Genomic DNA, 19,213 nt, shown 5'->3' on the forward strand with positions numbered 1-19,213 from the left:
GGCTCTTACTCCCCTGATACGAGTCAGTCCTTTGTTCTCCAAAAGGACCAATGACATCACCAAGGTCATGTTTTGACTTGTTTATGAACTGGATTTAAGTGAAGCAGAGCTGCAAAGTCATCAGCCTCATTCTTCTCCAGAGTTGTCAAAATTTAATGGCAACTCAATGACAAGTTGAGCCATGTGACCCAGCATGCAGTGGGAGATCTTTCTAAATTAAGGTCTCAAGACTGGAGCAACCTGAGGAAAGCTCCCCTTTTCTCTTTTAATTTTCACTTTTTTTGTTTGTTCTTTTCTGTTCATTTAAAGAACAAACAAGCAAGACAGAAAAGGAAAACAAAACAAAAACCCAAACATTGTCAAATGCCCAGCAGAGCATCAGGGAGGAGTCAAAAAAAATTTAGCAAAACAATAAATTACCAGCTCAGGAAAGGAAATATAATAATAGAAGAAATTTTATTTATGGGTGTCCATCTTTTATTTGCTTCCTTGTAAGTTGTTCTTTTGTTCCCTGCTTAGAAAAAAAAACAACTTTATTCCTTTTTAAAAATTATTATCATAGCTTTTTATTTACAAGACATATGTGTGGGTAATTTTTTAGCCTTGACAATTGCAAAACATTTTGGTCCAACTTTTCCCCTCCTTCCCCCAACCCCTTCCCTCAGATAGCAGGTTGACCAATACATGTTACATATGTTAAAATATAAGTTAAATACAATATATGCATACATGTCCAAGTAGTTAATTTGCTATACAATTAGCCTGTGAAGGAAATAAAAAATGCAGGCGGACAAAAATAGAGGGATTGGGAATTCCGTGTAGTGGTTCATAGTCATCTCCCAGAGTTCTTTTGCTGGGTGTACTGATTCAGTTCATCACTGCTCTACTGGAATTGATTTGGTTCATCTCATTGTTGAAGAGGGCCATGTCCTTCAGAATTGATTATCATATAGTATTGTTGTTGAAGCATATAATGATCTCCTGGTCCAGCTCATTTCACTCAGCATCAGTTCATATAAGTCTCTCCAGGCCTCTCTGAAATCATCCTGTTGGTCATTTCTTATAGAACAATAATATCCCATAATATTCATATATCAAATTTCTTCAATTGATGAGCATCCACTCAGTTTCCAGTTTCTGGCCACTACAAAGAGGGCTGCCACAAACATTCTTGCACATACATGTCCCTTTCCCTTCTTTAAGATCTCTTTGGGATATAAGCCCAGTAGTAACACTGCTGGATCAAAGGGTATGCACAGTTTGATAACTTTTTGAGCATCTTTCCAAATTGCTCTCTAGAATGATTGGATGTATTCACAATTCCACCAACAATGTATCAGTGTCCCAATTTTCCCACATCCCCTCCAACATTCTGAGTTATCTTTCCCTGTCATCTAGCCAATCTGACAGGTGTGTAGTCATATCTCAGAGTTGTCTTAATTTGCATTTCTCTGATTAATAATGACTTGGAGCATCTTTTCATATGGCTAGAAATAGTTTCAATTTCTTCATCTAAGAATTGTCTATTCATAACCTTTGAAAAATATCAATTGGAGAATGGTTCGGTTTCTTTTAAATTAGGGTCAGTTCTCTATATATTTTGGAAATGAACCTTTATCAGAACCTTTGACTGTAAAAAAAAGGTTTTCCCAGTTCATTGCTTCCCTTTTAATCTTGTCTGCATTAGTTTTGTTTGTACGAAAACTTTTCAATTTGATATCAAAATTTTCTATTTTGTTATCAATAATGATCTATAGTTCTTCTTTGGTCATAAATTCCTTCCTCTTCCACAGTTCTGAGAGGTAAACTATCCTATGTTCTAATTTTTATAATCTCATTCAAAAACTTTATTCCTTTAAAAACTCCCCTCAGTCCCCTACCTCCAACTAAAAGGCTAAAGTACAAATATATTTACATATAAATGTATATATATATATATATATATATATATATATATATATATATATATACATATACACACCCCTGTCCCCCCATATATATATATATACATGCACATTCACACCCACCCACAGACCTGAACACAAATATATCTGTATATACACATACATACAGCAAGATATATGCTTACATATATTTATATGTCTATATATATATACATGCATTTACCCATATGTAAACCCATATGGCTAACATATAGTGTAGATTTCTCTCTAGATTGAATTTTTAAAAGTTTGACTTTGTTTAATATCAACGATTACTAACCATACTTTTTTTTTTTTTTCCTAATAAATTCTATCCCAGTATCTTTGCCAAGAAAACCCAAATGGTGTCACAGAATCGGTACAACTGAAACTACTCAACAATAACAAATAACCATTGTTCGTACTTTTTTTTTTTCCCCTAATAAATTCTACTCCTGATCCTTGCAGGATTTGTGCATATATCATCTTTCCTGGCCCTGCTAACTCTTCTGCTTTAATTCTGCTTCTAAATGTGCCTTGCTATAATTTGACCTCCCCCACCCATGGATCCTTCCCTAGTCTTCTTCCCCTATCCTTGGTTTCTCTCTCTACCCATCTCCTTCCCTTATCTCTTTATAGATGTTTGGAGGATGCTCTATCGTTCATGGTGCATATGTATCCCTTTCTCCCTTTTTATAAACATCATTTCAACAGTTTCCTTCACTACCTCCTTCATTCTGGCTGCCAATGAAGAAGTTGCCCTATCCTTGCCAGGATTTTAAGCCTTTATTACATCCCCTCCCAACCTCTCCTGCATATTTATCCCTAGTTTCTCATTAATCTTCAATGGTCTCTATCTCTTGGTTCCTTAGCTTTTATTTTCAAACATAGAGCATTAAAAAAAAAAAAAAAATTCTTCACTTGATCCCTCCCACCACTAAACTTCTGGAGAAAGCTGTCTATACTCCCTGCCTCCACTTCCTTTCTTCTCATTCTCTTCTAAATTCTGCAATCCGGCTTCTGAGTTCTTTTAAGTGAAATTGCCCTTTACATAGTTACCAAAGATTTCCTAATTGCCAAACCCAAAAGCCTTTTCTCTATCCTGTCTGGGCTGCTCCGTAGCCTCTGACCTTTTTAATTACTTGCATTTTATCTTCTTTCAGGCAACTCCAGCAGGATATTTTGTAGACCTCTTAAACACAACTTCCTAAACTGCATTCATTAAACATTTTGCCTCAAACCCTAGCCTGCCTTCCAATTATTATTGAGGAGGCTACTTCCTCCTCAGCCCTGGAGGCTCACAAATTTAGAGACTCTCCACTTACACTTGACCAAAACATTCCAGTAGTTGCGAAATCTTGACACTTTTTTTTTTTTTTTTTTTTTTTTTTTTTTTTTTTTGTGGCAAAGCAATTTGGGTGAAGTGACTTGGCCAGAGGCAAGAATTTGAATTCGGATCCTCCCGACTTCAGGGCTGATGCTCATCCACTGCACAGGCTAACTCTCCCCAACATCTCTTGTATACCACCCCTTCTCTTTACTCTCCAGTCCAGGTCCTTATCACCTTCCCCTCCCCTTAGACGATTGAGATGCCTTCTGGACCCAAATCACCCTCACTCCAATCTACTACCTTCTACCCTTTCTCTTGAGCTGCGATCTGGCCTTGGGAATTGTATTTTGGACTCGAAGCTGGAGTCCCAGAGGAAACTCAAATTCAGTGTGTTTACAACAAATCATTATCTTCCTTCTTTCCAAACTTCCTTATTACTGTGCAAGGTATCACCATCTTCCCAATCACTGATTATGCTACCTGTAGAATGTCCTCCCTTTTCTCTCTTTTTCCTTCACCTCCACATCCACCTCATATTGACCAAAGCTTATCCTCTATCTTCGTCACGTCTTATTCAATCTGTCACTCTACCCAAACTCCTCACCTCTCCCCTGGCCTCCTGCTAGACCTTTGGACTCGGGTCTCAAGTTTCTTCCCTTTCTATTCCATTGTCTTAAAGCAATTGTCCTGAATGATAAATTCTAATCAATCCTGATTACCTTCCGGATCAAATACAACCTCCTGGGGCATGGAGAGCCCTTTGTAACCTGGCTCCATTAAGAGACTTCTTCCCTTCCATGCTGCTTTCAGTTCTGACACAATGGCCTCATTGCTTTTTCTGCCATGTTCTAGATTTCATCTCCATGACTTTGCCTAAATTGTTTACCTTCTTCTCTTTTGCTTCTTAAAGTCTTTAGGCTACAAAGTATCCAAGCTCTATCTCTTCCCTTTCCGGATTTCCCTACCCAGCTGGTGGCTCCCTCTCCTCCAATGACCTTCTGTCCCCCTCCCGTGAGAAAGGCAGTATCCAAGGACTTGGAAAACTTGGGATGACCAGGATAACCACAGTATCAAGGGTTTTCAGGGCTGTACACAGCAGGCACTTAATAAGTGCTTGTCAATTGAACACAGGGATCAATGATTGCAAATGATTGCCGGAAATCTTGCTTGGAAATGGCAACTCATATTTCTTGCTATTTTTGAAAGGCCATTGGAGGGAAAAGGGGTTGTCACTTGTGCTGTCTACCAAAAAGGGTAAACCTGGGATCTCTGGGCTGTGTTGTGGCGGGGTGTTGTTAACAAGGAAGCTTCTTAAAAATTAGATATGAGACAAAATCAAAACTGTCCTTACCCGCAAGGAGCTTATATTGGATTGGATGCCTCCAGAGGCAAAGGTGGAATGGGCTGGCCCGGAAAACAGGTAGTTTCCCTTCAGCTGGGGTTGTTAAGAGACTGTAGGAGCCCTCTCTGTACATGTCTGTTTGATGGTGATGATGATGATGCTGTTGGTGGTGATGGTGACAGTGCTGATAGGGATGGGGGTGGACGAGGATGATGGAGGAACCAGCATGCCCCGGAGAAAGGAGAAGATACTTCCAGCATGCTCTTTTGCCGAGGTGATACATTTCTTCAGACTTTTTCAGTTTGATCAATTTTCTTAATTTTTAAATATTTTCCTATTTAAAAAATGTGATCTGATACAAGTGATGGTTCCTCCAGAGAGGGGACTGGGAAGGATACTGTGAGAAACACTGTAATGTAGAAAACAAGATACCCCTACAATTTTATTTTAAAATCACAATAGATGAGAGTTGTTGGTATACAGAATTGTTGCTGTTTGGGTTTTCTGTTGTTATGGCTGACTCTTTGTGGCCCCATTCGGGGTATTCTTGGCAGAGATACTGGAGTTGGCCATTTCCTTCTCCAGCTCACTTGACAGATAAGGAAACTGAGGCAAGCAGGGGGAAGTGACTTGCCCAGGGTCATACAGTTGTTATGGCTGACTCTTTGAGACCCATGGCTATTCTTGGCAGAGCTACTGGAGGGTAAGTGCTCTGCTCAGGGTCACTCATAGAGTCCTAGATCTAGGCTGGGAGGGATCTCAGAAGCCTTGGAGAGTAACGCCCCCGTGGTCTACACTGTTTCCCGTAGTGAAAAGGGAGCTCGTGGGGGGCGGTCGCTTGGGCCAGCAGCCCCCCACGATCTCCCCGCGGGAAGGGGGCGGCGCGGAGTGGCCGCGGTCCGGTCTGCCTCTGTCCTGCAGGGGGGGCGCGCAGCCCGCGGAGGCGTCCGAGGCCGGGCCCTGCAGAGCCGGGTCGCGGGGGGGGGGGGGGGGGGGGGGGGGGGAGGGAGGGGGCCCTCTCCGAGAAGGGGGAGAAGGGGCCGCCTCGGAGGGGAGGGAACAGTGCTCCGAGCCCCGCCCCCTCTCTCCCCACCCAGGGAGCTGCAGCTGCTGTTCCTGTCGTTGCTGCAGCAGCCGCCACTACTCGAGGTAAGGTAATCTCGGCGGCTCCGCTGGCCGACCGCGGGGGGCGGCTGGATGAGCCGGGGGGACCCTGGGGGCGTCCCAACCAGGCCGAGGGAGGGGCGCCCTCGCCCGGGCGGGGGGCGGGGCGTCCGAGCCCAGCAGAGTGGGGACGGAGTGGGGAGCCCTCCTCCGGACTGGGTCGGGATGGGGGGGCTCCCGCAGCAGGGCGGTGCCTGCCCAGCCCTGTAACCCAAGCTGCCCCCGGTTAAAAATACCGCACCTCCCTCCCCGGCCAGCTGGCAGTGCCCTTCAACCCCCAGCCCTGCCTCTGCCCCCTCCCGTAGCGGGTTTCCTCCCCCCCTCCGCCGGCCTTGCCCCAGCCCGGGAGAGATCTAGCCGGAGGCAGAGAGATAGGGGCCGAAAGTTGGGGAGAGATAAGAGGCCGCGGCCTCCAGCCCCCGGCAAAAATCTGAGTGGGCTGGGCGGAGGCGCGGGGAGGAGAGTGGGAGGGGACCTGGCGCGGCCCAAGCTCTGGGGCAGGGAGCAGGGCGGGGACCAGATTCTTCCTGGTTGGGCCCTACCAGAGAGCCAGCCCGCCGCCGCCGCCGCGCCGAGACCCCTGCAGTGGCCCGGGCAGCCGGCCCCGACGGCCTGACGCACGCGCTCACTGGCACCGCTCAGACCCCCGAGGTAAGGGCCCGCCGGGGCGGGCAGGCGGGGGCCATTCCCCGCACGGGGGCCCAGGGCACCTTCAGGGCTTCGGAATGGCTTTGGGACCCAGTATCCCCCGGTTCCCAGTTGGGGGGCGGTCAGTGCAGCCAGGTAGGGCTTCCCCTTCGTGGGGGGCGGGGGGCTCCCTGAGCAGAGGTGAGAGCCGGGGTGTGGTCCAGATCCTAGCTCTAGGAGCCAGGAGTCCAGGGTGCCCAGCCTCAGGGCCAAGTCTTAGGCTGGACGATTCCCAAAGGGAAAAGGGCCAGTGCTGTCCGCGGGCGCCTCCCCGAGGGTGCAACTGGACATGGGGGTCTCTGGGGAAGCTTCATTCTCCCCCTCCCACAATTCCAGGCTTGTCTAGTACTCCACCCCGCCCAGCCTAGCTTAGCTCAAGTCACCTAAGACTCCTGGGTTCTGGAAGAATGGGAGGGAAAAAATCCCGGGGAATAGGGTGTGAAGCAGAAGATCCAGGTTCAAATCCTGCCCCGGCTTTATTCCTTGCGTGACCTTGGACCGGGGCCTCCCTCTCTGGTAACTTTTTCTTCATCTGCGATTTAAGGGGATTGCACTCACCTTAGATGCTCTTGTTTAGGTATAAAACTAGGCGGGAAGGGACATATAGGTAAGGGAGGGGACGCCTAGGTAAAGGAGGGGACTGGGAGGTAAAGGAGGGGACTGGGAGGTAAAGGAGGGGGCTGGTAGGTAAAGGAGGGGACTGGTAGTAGGGGACGGGACTTGAAGATGGGGCAGGACCCTGGGCTTCAGAGAATGGTATCGGGAGAGAGGTGCCTCATGGGCCAGATCCTCCTCCCAGGCACCAGTTCTGAGAGGGGACAGCGTTGGTGTTGCTGTGGGGTTCTAGGCTCTGAGGGAGAGCTTGACTATCTTAGGGATGGATGTGGAGAAGTGGCTGAGGGATTCTGGGAGTCCAGATGCTGGGCTTTGGAGTGGGAGGGCTTGGGGATCTCAAGGACCCCAGGATTCAGAGTGAAATCAGGTTCGCTGCCCAAAGCTGCCCAGCTTGAGGATGGGAGGTTGGGGTGCTAAGTTGGAAAGCGGTACCGAGCAGGGAGGGGGCAGTGCAGACCATCTGGATTGTTCTCCTCCTATCTGGGTGACATCAGTCCTTGTCCAGTGACTTTCTTCTGGGAATCCCGTCTCTAATTCTCTTCCAGGACCAGAGCCTCTGATGGGGCGGGGGTGAAGGGAGAGCAGGACCAGGGGGTTGGAGTGAGGAGCTGGGCATCTTGGGATGGAGGAGATGTGAGGGAGCGAGGGTTTGAGGGATCAGGATGGCAAGATTCTCAAAGGCTTGCAGAGCTTGAAGTTGGGGAGGTGAGCTGGGTTCTGAGGAGGGGCCGGGGCTGGAAATGCGAAGCACCCTTGAGTTCTGAGTGAGCATTTTGGTGACAGGAGAGGAAGTGAGCTGGGGGCTGCTGGGACCCAGGAGTTCTGAGAAGGCAGCACCTTCCCAGCTGGTCGGAAGCGGGAGAAAGCAGAGAGGGGTTTGAGGGGTGGTGGGGTGTTGAAAGCAGAATAGGGATGGGGGAGGGGCAGAACTTCCGACTTCTGAGAGGGGAGCCAGGCCTGGACTCTTGTCCCTCCCTTGCCTCTCCAGGATGACAGAAGAGATCATCACCCCTGTGTACTGCACGGGGGTGTCTGCCCAAGTGCAAAAACAGAGAGCAAAGGACCTAGGACTGGGCTGCCATGAAAACGCCATTAAGTACCTGGGCCAGGATTTCGAGAAGCTACGGGCCCAGTCCCTGCAGTCTGGCGTCCTTTTTGAGGATGATACTTTCCCCGCTAATGCCCATTCCCTGGGCTTCAAGGACCTGGGGCCCAAATCCTCCAAAACCTATGGCGTTAAATGGAAAAGACCCCCGGTGAGTGGGGCCCTTGGGGATGCTCCCGTGGACCCTGATGAAAACAGGGCTGTTAAAGGGAGGCTCTAAGGGAGGAGCAGGGACAGGGTCTGGGCTGGGCAGGGGGCTGGATGTCCAGGGTCGGGGGAGGGTGGACCGCTGCATCCTCCTGGGGAAAGAGCCTCCAGAGCAGGACTGGAAGGGGGAGAACATGACAGGGAGTTCAAGACCTCTTAGTTCTCTTGTTTCTGTTGCAGGAACTTTTGCCAAACCCTCAGTTTATTGTGGATGGGGCCACCCGAACAGACATTTGTCAGGGAGCTCTGGGTAAGCCTGGGAGTGTGCTTGTTCCTTCTAGCTAGGTCATTCTCTCTCTTGCTCCTTCATCACCATCTTTCCACACACACACACACACTCACTCTCTCTCTCTCTCTCTCACATACATCCCTCCCTCCCCTTCCAGTATCTAGCCCCTCCCTCTTGCAAGTAAGGGCAAGCTCTGATTATCATCTTCAAAGCTGGTTTGCCCGGATTCCTGGGTCTTTTCCGTATACTGTGGGGGTGTTGGGAGGGAAACCAGGCGCTCTGTGGCAGTTTTCTCTGGCTCGGGGATATAATGGCACTGTCTAGCCTTGCTTGCTCCCTATCAGTTCTCCTGGGAGCCACGTGGGAGAGCAGGGCTCTCTCTGATGCTTGGTGCCCATTGCAGGGGACTGCTGGCTCCTGGCAGCCATCGCTTCCATCACCCTGAACGACACCATCCTGCACCGGGTGGTGCCTCATGGGCAGAGTTTTCGGGAAGGCTATGCTGGCATCTTTCACTTCCAGGTAAGGCTGGTTGGGAGGGTGGGGTCTAGCCTTGGATGCAGGCCAGAGGCAGCTGAGACCAGTGGGGTCTAATTGAAGAGATGCAAAGTTTAGATAAGATGGTATCATCTAGTGTCGTCGCTAAGCCATTTTTTCAGTGTGGTCTGACTCTGCGATCCCCTGCGAGGTTTTCTTGGCAGAGATACTGGAGTGGTTTGCTCATTTTACAGACGAGGAAACTGAGGCAAATGGATTAAGTGCCTTACTCAGAGTTACGTGGCATGTAAGGCTCTGAGGCCAGATTTGAACTCAAGAAGGTCCTGTTTATAAACATTAAGGAAGCCCCTGCTTTGTGCAGAACACATGCTGGCTCTGGGGGAGATATTTAGGCAGGACTGGGGCCCTGCTCTCATGGTGCCTCCAGTCTGCTGGGAGAATACACTCTCAACTCAGGTGACAATAGCAATATAACGGGCCGGGGATTTCACAGTAAAACAGCAAATGTATACACTGCCTGCTGTGTCAGAGGGTTTCATTGGCCACAGGGCAGAGACATGATTTTGATTAATTATGAGTCCCATTTCTTCTTTTTGGTGTTTTATTGATATTTTCCTTCTCCTCTCCTACAATCCCAAAGACTCCTCCCGCCCCAGCAGAACTCTGTGCTGGAACCCAGTGGCTAGAGGGTCTGGCTGATCCTACTGCCAGTGTGCAAGTGTCTCAGTTAAATGAGGATGCCATGACGCCGACTTGGAAATCTGTGACAAATTTTTAAGTCTGGAGATGTCAAAAGTCTCATTCATTAACTGTCCACCACCTCTCTCCTGTGAGGCAGGAGTAATCACTGCACCGATCAGTTTAGGATTTAGGGCCTACTGTGCAATACCAAACCCAAAAAGTCGCTGACCACTAGGCACTCCTCACTGCATAAACCATGCAGAGATAATTAGGTAGAATACACAGTAAACTAGTGTAGACATTGTGGATTCAGTTCTGGGACTGGAGTCTCCTCTGCATCCGGCTTGCCCTCCTTTGAGGGCTTTCCAGCCTCCCAGTGATCTTCCTAAAATACACTCCCCAGAAGGAGGACAACTCTCCAGGTGATGTCCTTGGAGGCCGGAGGCCAGTGGGACGGGCAGCTCGGAAGTCCTGGATTTTAGTTCCCTCTACTCTTGCTCCAGGTTTTAGGCTTGGCTTTCTTGTCTGCTGCAAAGTCACGCTTCTTACTTGATTTGACCGAGGGCTGAAGCCAGCCCGATCGTTTTGGCTGGAGCCTTCTTCCAGTTTGTGATTCTTTCCCCCACCTTTGGATCATTTGCAAATGTGGTGAGCCTGCTCCCTTTGCTTTTGTCTTTGGTGACTTGCGGAAAGGGGGAGGGCCGGCCTGCTGCTGAGCCCCCAGCACTCCACGGGAGCATGCTTTTTAAGCTGGAGTCTCACCTTTTCTGTGCCTCTTTGGAAATCGGGCTTCCATCTGTTCCTCCCTGCTAGGATCTTCCCATCTGCAGGAAAAGCCCGGCCATTTTGCTGAATTTGCAGCTTTCTCCTGATTTGGCTGTCTAGAAAAAGCAGCTGATTTTAGGGAGATCTGGTCTTGAAATCCTGGTTCATTTTCTAAGTGTTTACTGGGCATCCCTTTAGTAATTCGTCATCTTGGGATCTTGCCAAGAATTGAAGCCTTTGAAGCTGATTGGTTTACAATTTGCTGACCTTTTTTTTTTTTTTTTTTTTTTTTTTTTTGATGAGGTCTACTTCTGTTTCCAATTAGTTCCTACTTTTGGAGTTCTTGAAGAACTTTCAGAGAACACTGATAGTGACTTAGCATGTGATTTACATCTGTGTGTGTGAGGGGGAGAGGGAAAGGACCCCCCCTTTCCTGAGGGGAGCTAGGGGTGGGGGCTGCATGAACCAGTGAGCAGGCTCTAGATGGCTCCCTCCTCACTGTCATGTCCCAGAACTTCAGGGACACTCATCCTAAACAGAGCCAGCTCCTGACGTAGTGGACTGGGAATCAGAAAGCTTAGCATTAGTTTTGTGACTCTGGGCAAGTCGGTTTCCTTCTTTCCGAATTGGTTTTTTCCTCTGTAGAACAAGGGTACCAGATTCTGAGCCACTTCCGCCTTTGGGTGGTAGATGGATTAGAGCTTCCCCAACCTCCCTTAGTTTATCTGGTGATTCATGCCCTAGGCTTGCACTAGGTGGAGACCTTTGCTGTGGGGTAGGGCATATCTTGGGTGCTGAAGCTGAAGTCCTTTCCCTAATACTTCCTCCCTACCTCCTGAGGCACTGAATGCCCTTCAAGCTTGACTGCTCTTCTCTTTCTCTCCTGCCCCTCTCAGTTCTCACTGCAGTATTTTGGTCTTAGGTGCCACCTCAATCCTGTATTATCTTTGCCCTGGGTTATTTGGGGTTCCCAGGAGTTCCTGTTGTCTTTGGATCTCAAAGCCTCTTGGGTTTAAGTTCTGACTGAAACACCAGCTCTGTGACTTTAAGGCTCTTGTGGCATCTGAGCCTTAATTTCTTTATTGGCAAACTTGGGATGATAATTATAGATTTCTTTTTCTTTTTTTTTTTTTAACTGAGGCAATTGGGGTTAAGTGACTTGCCCAGGGTCACACAGCCAGGAAGTATTAAGTGTTTGAGGTCTTTCTGACTTCAGGGCTGGTGCTCTATCCATTTTGCCACCTAGCTGCCCTGCTAATTATAGATTTTAATGTTGGAAAGGTCCAGCCACAGAGTCTAGACCCCTCTAATAAAATGAGAAAATTCATCTTTGCAGTGCCTTCTTTGTCTGCTCTTTGGGTTCAGCGATCTGTGTAAGGAGCTCCCCAGTTCTGTCTTCTGTAGAGCTCCAGTTCTGCACTGCCAAGTGCCTGACAGATAGATCCCTCTGGAGGTCGGTCCCAGTGGACTCTCAAACTCGGTTGTTTAAACTGGAACCCACTGTCTTTCCCGTTAGTCCCCCCTCTCCTCTAGACTTCACTGTTGCTGTTGAAAGGTCATCATCCTTCCAGTCATTGAGGTTGGAAGCATCCCTATCGAATGTTGTCATATTTTGCTGATTCTAAGTGGTTTTCTCCCCTTAGAGGGGACTCTAGGTCAGGGTCCTCCTCATCTTTCACTTGACCTATTTCAAGTTCAATTTCAATAACCTTCTAATTGGTCTCCCTCTCTAGGCTATCATCTTTTAAAAAATAACTAAAAAAAAAATTTTTTTTAAGTGAACAGAAATCTGTTGTATTTCCCTCCTTTATGAACCAGCACTTCCAGGCACGCTCAAGCAAAATTCAGTCTCCATTTAACCATGTCCACAAAATGATAGTTGTCACCTCTGTCAGGAATCCAGTGCATCCTCCACACTGATGCTGAATAAATCTTAAAACAAAACGAAACAAAAAAAAAACTTTCATTTTTTTTTATCACCAAAATATCTCCCATATCCTTTCTCTTTCCAGAGAATCCTTTCTAAATAAAGAATTCATTTCTTGAAGAGGAAGAAAAAACCTAGGGAAACTGATCTAGATATTATAAAAGTCTGACAATAGGGGCCAGGCCCCTCACCAGTCCTCCCGGGCTACATAGGGGTAGGGGGTAGGGGGTCTTATATTTGTTCTTTGTAATTTGGACATTTTCCTTTTGATTATTTGTTCTTTCCTTTTAACTATGGGAATACTCTTGAAGGTAGTTTTCTTGACCTTTTGCATCAGATCAAATAAATCTTTCCAGGTTTCTCCATACCCCTCCTGTTTGTGGATATTTGGACGTAATGGACACAGCCATCCATTGCATCCATGGATCACACTGTGTTTTGCCATTGAGTGGCCCCCATGATGGGCTATGCAGAAATATGCCCCACTATTGTTGCTAAGGTTATTTCTGGCCCTGCTTTTGCAGCCTGGCTCCAGGCGGTCTTTCTAGGCTGATTTCCTTTAATTCCCCCACCTTGGCAACATGACTCACCCAGGACCACTCAGCTAGTAAGTGTCTAAAGCTGCACTTGAACTCAGGTCTCACTGCAGACTCTGTCCTGTATCCACTGTACCAGCTAGCTGCCTGGGTGTATTGGTAGCCCATACAAATGTATGGAATGCATTTGTATGCATTTCTAAATTATATATGAATGCAGGTTATTTACATTATTGTAAATAAAAGTGATATTTTGGGGGAGAAAAGGGAGAGCTATCTGTAGCTTGAGATTAGAAAAGGTTTCGTGAAGCAAGATCTTGAACTAACCTTTGAAACTAGAGATTCTAAGAGAAGGAGCACATTCTAGGCCTCTGGGACACCCTGTTGGGTAAAGAGTGTCCTGAATAAAGACCTGGAAGGTTGGATGGAGTCAAACCATGTCAAATGTCAAATGAGAAGGCCACTAGGGGGTGCCATAGTGCACAGAATACTGGGATTAACAGAATTCGAATCCAGCCTCAGACCCTTCCTGGCTGGTTGATCCTGGGTAGATCACTTCACCCTACTGTTCTCAGTTCCTCATCTATAACATACACTGGAAAAGGAAATGGCAAACCATTCCAGTTCTTCACCAAGAAAACCCCAATTAGGGTCACAAAGGGTTGGAAATGACTGAAAAATGATGGAGCGACGGCAACAAGGGAGTTTTTGGAGCAGAAAGTGAAGTCCGCTCTGTGCTTTAGGAAAATGGCGATGAGCATGTGGAAGATCAGGTGGTGGTGGTGGTGAGCGGAGAGACCAGCTGGGAGGCAGTCGTGGTAGTCTGGGTGAGGGGTGGGGAGGGTCCAAGTGGCCCTTCACTTTGGGATGGCTGCGTGAAGGCAAAGGTGGAGGAGGAAACAGGGAGACTCGCCTGATTATTGGCTATGGGAGCACCAGGCCATGAACAGAGTAGACACTTCACTGAATCCAGGTCATAACAGATTAGCCGTTGTGGCTCTGAGAGCTTAAAGGGGGGTGGTCGTCTCCATGGGGAGGAGGGGAGAGAAAGGGAATAAAGGGCTGAAATGTGGCTATTAATAGAATTCACAATAGCTTAAACTACTCCATGAATCCCATGCTATCTCCTGGGAAGAATTCTGGGGGTTGTACAGAGGGGTCAGGGGAGATTTGTGGTCATCCAGTGCCCATGTATCCATAGGATCCATGGGCCCTTGGACAATTGGGGCTGTACCATTTTGGGGGAGCAACCCCTCATCACCCCTTCTTTCCCACAGTTGTGGCAGTTTGGGGAGTGGATTGATGTGGTTGTGGACGACTTGCTGCCAACCAAGGATGGAAAGCTGCTCTTTGTGCACTCGGCCCAAGGCAATGAGTTCTGGAGTGCCCTGCTTGAGAAAGCCTATGCCAAGTAAGTCCCTCCCTTCCCAGCCCAGGTGCCCTGGTCCTTGCCAGGGGCTCTCCTTGATCCAAGCCGGACCCCTCCCCGGGTACTACGGGTACCAATGGCCTGCGAGCCATTCCTGTCTGTCTTGTCCCCCAGGGTGAATGGTAGCTATGAAGCCCTTGCTGGGGGTAGCACCTCAGAGGGATTTGAAGACTTTACCGGAGGCGTTACAGAATGGTTTGACCTCAGGAAACCACCTAGTGATCTCTACCACATCATTCTGAAGGCCCTAGAACGGGGGTCCATGCTGGGCTGTTCCATCGATGTGAGTCACCGGGCCTATTTTTATGTGTCTGCCTGCCCTTTCTCTGACTTTTTCTACCTCTGGTCCTTCTAGTCTCATTTTATTTTTCAAATAAGAAGTATTTATTTTCTTTTTCAACCATTATCCTTCCCATTTAATAGAAAAGAAAAAGAAACTGCGTAACAAACGTGCATAAATAAACAAAGACGCATTTCCGCGCCATTCGTATCCAGAGGTTAACTTCTCATTCTGTACCCTAGTCCCCTTTGTCAGAAAGCAGGCAGCCGGCCCCATCATTGGGCCTTTGGAATCATGGGTTGTCATTGCTCTGATCAAAATTCTTAAGGCTTCCCAAGATGTTTTGATTCTGTAACGTTGCTAATGTACAAATTGATCCTGATTCTATTTACTTCTTTCTGCATCAGTTCATACAGGTCCCCTTGAAATTCTCCGAAGCCATCTCTTTAATCATTGCTTACAGTCCATTACATCCTTATTTCATAACTTGGTCAGCCATTTGTTCCCTTCCCCTCAGGTGCTGGTTCTTGGCTACCATGCTAGAAATAATTGTGTACTTTGGGTCCTCCTCTTTTCTCCAAGAGACCTTAAAAAAGCCATCTCTTTTTATTTTTCTTAGATTTTCTGTCTCTCTCTGAACTCCTTGGAGGCAAATCCCCATTAAAAAAAAACTTCTAACATTTATATCTTTTATTTTCATCTTAATTATCAACTATATCTCTGTCATTTCCCAAGAAAGCCATTCTTTGTAATAAAGGAAAAAAAGAAAGAAAGAAAAATGTGAGGGATAGGGGGCAAAGTTTCTTGTTGTTCTGGATTGTTTTTCTTTTGAAAACTATTTCTTCATATTCTCTGGCTACTTATCTTTTGGGGTCCCTAAAAGATATCCCCCAAGCCTGACCATGTAGGCAGTGTAACATCCCTATAGTTACCCACCTTGGCAAAAAGGAGAACTCGTCCTTTGCTAACTTCCAAATTCTAACCTGAGAGTCTCATGTATTCCAGGGATACGCATCCCTTCTTTATCTCATTTCAGCCTCATCATAGATTTGGGGTTACTAGGGACCCCCAGAGATCATTTGGTTCAACTCTTTGGTTTTACAGGGAAGGAAAATTAGACCAAGAGAATGGACTTGTCCAAGGTCACCCAGGTAGGAGGTGGAGTTAGACTTTGAACTCTTGTCTGCTGCCTTTAAATCCTTCCTTCTTTCCAATATACCGCTTGACCTAATTAATCATAAGAGTGAGATGGAAGGAGCCTCAGTGGCCATCTAGACCAACTCACCCGGGAATGTGACTCCCCTCTATCTATAGTAGAAGTGACAAGAAGTCATCCAGGATTTGTTTGGAAACCACCATTCTTCCTTTGGACAGCTCCATGGCTGCAAAAGATCCATTGGCTTTCTGGCACTACCTGGTGGTCCACCAAGTTCCTTAGAGGGCTTCCATGGACTGCTCTCTGATCTGCCTCATCCCCCACCCCTTCTGAACCTGATTTTTTGAACTTTAGTCTTTACTTTTGTTCCTTTTGTACTTTATTTTATGCCGTTAGACCAGATTTTCTAGCCTGTCAAAATGATTTTGGATCATATCATGGCCTGTTAGCTGGCCCTCCCAATTTTGTGTCCTCTGCAGATTTAAAGATTCAATCACCTGTGCCTTCATCCAGAAACCTTAAGTGGCCCTGAACCGCACCCTGGGCCCTGGAGTCCTCCCTGGAGACACCCCCTTGCAACTTGATGAAGAATCACTAATGACTTCCCTGCTAGTTTCCCTTCTTTCCTTCTTCATCTTTTCCCACAAGCTTCTCTGATTTGCACATATTCATCATTTATTTATTCCTGGTCAATAATGTTCCATCATATTCCTAAACCATAGGTTGTTTTTTTTTGTTGTTGTTGTTTTGTTTTTTTAAAAGCCATTTCCTGGCTAGAAAGTGGGCATTCCCTTTATTTCCAATGGAGGCTGCTGGAAATATTCCGAACTCTGTTGGACCTTTACGTCTGTCTTTGTCTTCCTTGATGTCTTTCTCTTTAGATCTGAAGTTCAGGCACCTTTCTTGAACATTTCTACCTACGTAACCAGATGATGTCCACCCCCTGACCAGGGCAGCCATGCATCCTTCTTTCTATAGCTCCCTGCACCCTGGTGGTGCCATTTCTCTGGGTTCTTTTCCCATTTGCTGGGGGCGAGATGCAGCCAGGGACTTGGTTTTTAATGTACATTCCTCTTATTGTTCATAATCTGGAGCATATGTTCATGGGATTGTTTATAGCTCCTTATTGTTCTGGGTCATTTTTCTTTTGAAATTCATGTCCTTTGTCCTCCTTATCTTTTGGGTGGCTTCCTTTTCCAAATGTTTACCAGCCCTACCTGAATCATGAAACTGGCGAGGTTACTCTGGATTCCCACTGGTCTACACTTGGCAGATTGCCAGTTTCCCCCCCTTTTTTTTTTTTTTTGGTGAATTGGGACATTTGCCCTTTGGTAATCCTGTGTTCTTTCTTTCTCATAACTCCCTAGCAAAGACTCGGGGATCATGACTCAAGGTGGTGCTTCCTCTTGGGCTTGAATTCTGCAGGGGCAGAGAGGTACTCTGTTCATATCTTTTTTCCTATCTCAGGCCCCAAATCTCCACAATTTCTCTTCTATTTTTTTCAGAAAATTGTTTTTCTTCTTGGCAGAAAAAAAAAATATATAATCTATATTAAAGGCAGTAACTAAAGCAAAATAAAAAATTCTGATGTTGATTACCTGTAGAACAAAGTTCTAATCTCTTTTGATCCTCCCCTTTTCCCTAATATATCTTTAAAACCCCCCCACAAATGAATCTCCTTTTATTTTTCTTGGATTTCCTTGGCTGAGCTCCTGGACTTTCACACCCCTATCTCTCTTCCCCTTTGTGGAGACGGCTCGTGGCAGGTGCTTGGACGTTCGTCTTGTTACTCGACCTGGCTTCTGTCTTCTGTGTGTATCTTTTAATACTCCGAGCTGCTCCGTGAGCTCCCCATGCATCCACACCCAGTTTCTTTGGCACAATTCAGTGTGGTCAGAACAAGTTTTCTTTGTGTCTTCAAAATGTCCTTCTAGCCTTTCCCTGAGCCCTTTGAAGTCCCCAGACCCGGAGTGCTTACCAAGCTGTACCCAGACCCTTCTCCTTTTCTACCATGAATTTTAAGATGGAAATTTTACTTTTCTCCGAGGTTCCTGTGAGTTCTATAGTAGTAATCCTTGTGACTTCCTCCACCTTTTGAAGGAGGAAATGACTATTAAGGTAGAGAGACAGAGAGCAAAGCAGGAATCCAGAAGAATGGGTTCTTCCATGAAGGCTTCTGGGGGGTACTATCTAGCCCAGCCCTCGGCCTCCCTTCTCCCCTTTGGAGGGTAGCATCTGACCGGAGTGGGTCGGGGGTGGGATGGCCCAGGCGGGATGGCCCCGGTAGCTCTTGTGAGAATTATCATCCCGTTGTCATACCTAGATCACCAACGCCTTTGACATAGAAGCCATCACCTTCAAGAAACTGGTGAAGGGCCACGCCTACTCGGTGACCGGAGCCCAGCAGGTAGCACCAAACCCTGGGAGGGCAGAGAGGTGGGGGTGGAATTCCCCTGGCAGACCAGAATTGGGAGCAGGGCCCCATTTCTCCCTAATGGAGACAGGCAGGCGGAGGGGTGGAGGCTAGCTCAGGAGGGAAGGCCGGGGCTGTGCTGACTGGGACTCTGCTTACAGGTGACCCATCGGGGCCGTTCGGTGAACCTGATTCGAATGCGGAACCCATGGGGTGAGGTGGAGTGGACGGGGCCTTGGAGTGACAGGTAGGGATGGCGCTGCCAGCTCAGTAGGCCCAGGGTACAGGACTTCACATGGCCATGGTGAGCCTCTTGCCAACCTCTGTCCATCACAGAGAGTTTTCTAAAATCCTTAGTGGAGGTGCGCTTGCCTCATTCATTCACTCACTCATTTCTTCAGTGAACGCTTATTATGCACCTACTTTGTGCATAGCACTGAGTTGAAGATTGAAAAGAGATTTAATGTTTAGGGAGACCTGGTCACTGCCTCCAGGAAGAGAAGAAGTAGGTTTCTTTTCTTCAGATTGTTATAAGCGCAACAAATGTGAACACACAAGCATTTCCCTATGCAAAGAACAAAGAGGACTTCCTGTTAAGCCAGGGATCTCCCCATCCGGCTTATTCTTTAAGGCTGGCTGGGGTCACTCAGGTAATTAGGGGCTGTGATTTCAGGGGCAGTGCATGCTGGTGCCCAGCCATCCCTTCAGCCTGGGGATGTAGAGGCTCCTGAAGGAAAGGGTCCTGAAAAACTAGAGTGGGCTGGTCGTGAGGGCCTTTCTGACCTTCTGCCCATCCCTTCTTTCAGTTCCTCTGAGTGGAGCCAGGTGGCCCCCTCCGATAGGCAAGAGCTCCAGGTCAAGATGGAGGATGGGGAGTTCTGGTGAGTATAACGGGAAGAGGGAAAGGCACCTCCCCAGCCTGAGGTC

At 47.4% G+C, this 19,213-nt stretch overlaps 1 protein-coding gene across 3 annotated transcripts in view; it reads left to right on the forward strand.

Annotated features, from left to right (window-relative positions):
- The window catches only part of CAPN1 (calpain 1), a 32,519-nt gene that overhangs the window by 2,570 nt on the left and 10,736 nt on the right, over window positions 1-19,213 (forward strand). Inside the window, exons 1-10 of one of the 3 annotated variants that reach the window (XM_074275592.1) lie at window positions 5,719-5,743; window positions 6,304-6,409; window positions 8,049-8,316; window positions 8,553-8,622; window positions 9,005-9,123; window positions 14,286-14,419; window positions 14,552-14,720; window positions 18,197-18,280; window positions 18,448-18,533; window positions 19,093-19,167. In XM_074275592.1, the coding sequence (XP_074131693.1) occupies window positions 8,050-8,316; window positions 8,553-8,622; window positions 9,005-9,123; window positions 14,286-14,419; window positions 14,552-14,720; window positions 18,197-18,280; window positions 18,448-18,533; window positions 19,093-19,167 (1,004 nt within the window). In that variant the 5' untranslated portion in view covers window positions 5,719-5,743; window positions 6,304-6,409; window position 8,049. Of the gene's footprint in view, window positions 1-5,691; window positions 5,744-6,303; window positions 6,410-8,048; window positions 8,317-8,552; window positions 8,623-9,004; window positions 9,124-14,285; window positions 14,420-14,551; window positions 14,721-18,196; window positions 18,281-18,447; window positions 18,534-19,092; window positions 19,168-19,213 lie in introns of those variants that run through there. The other 2 variants (XM_074275590.1, XM_074275593.1) reach the window with 2 other exon arrangements.

This window comes from Sminthopsis crassicaudata, chromosome 6, assembly GCF_048593235.1.
Source record: "Sminthopsis crassicaudata isolate SCR6 chromosome 6, ASM4859323v1, whole genome shotgun sequence".
Taxonomy (NCBI): domain Eukaryota; kingdom Metazoa; phylum Chordata; class Mammalia; order Dasyuromorphia; family Dasyuridae; genus Sminthopsis; species Sminthopsis crassicaudata.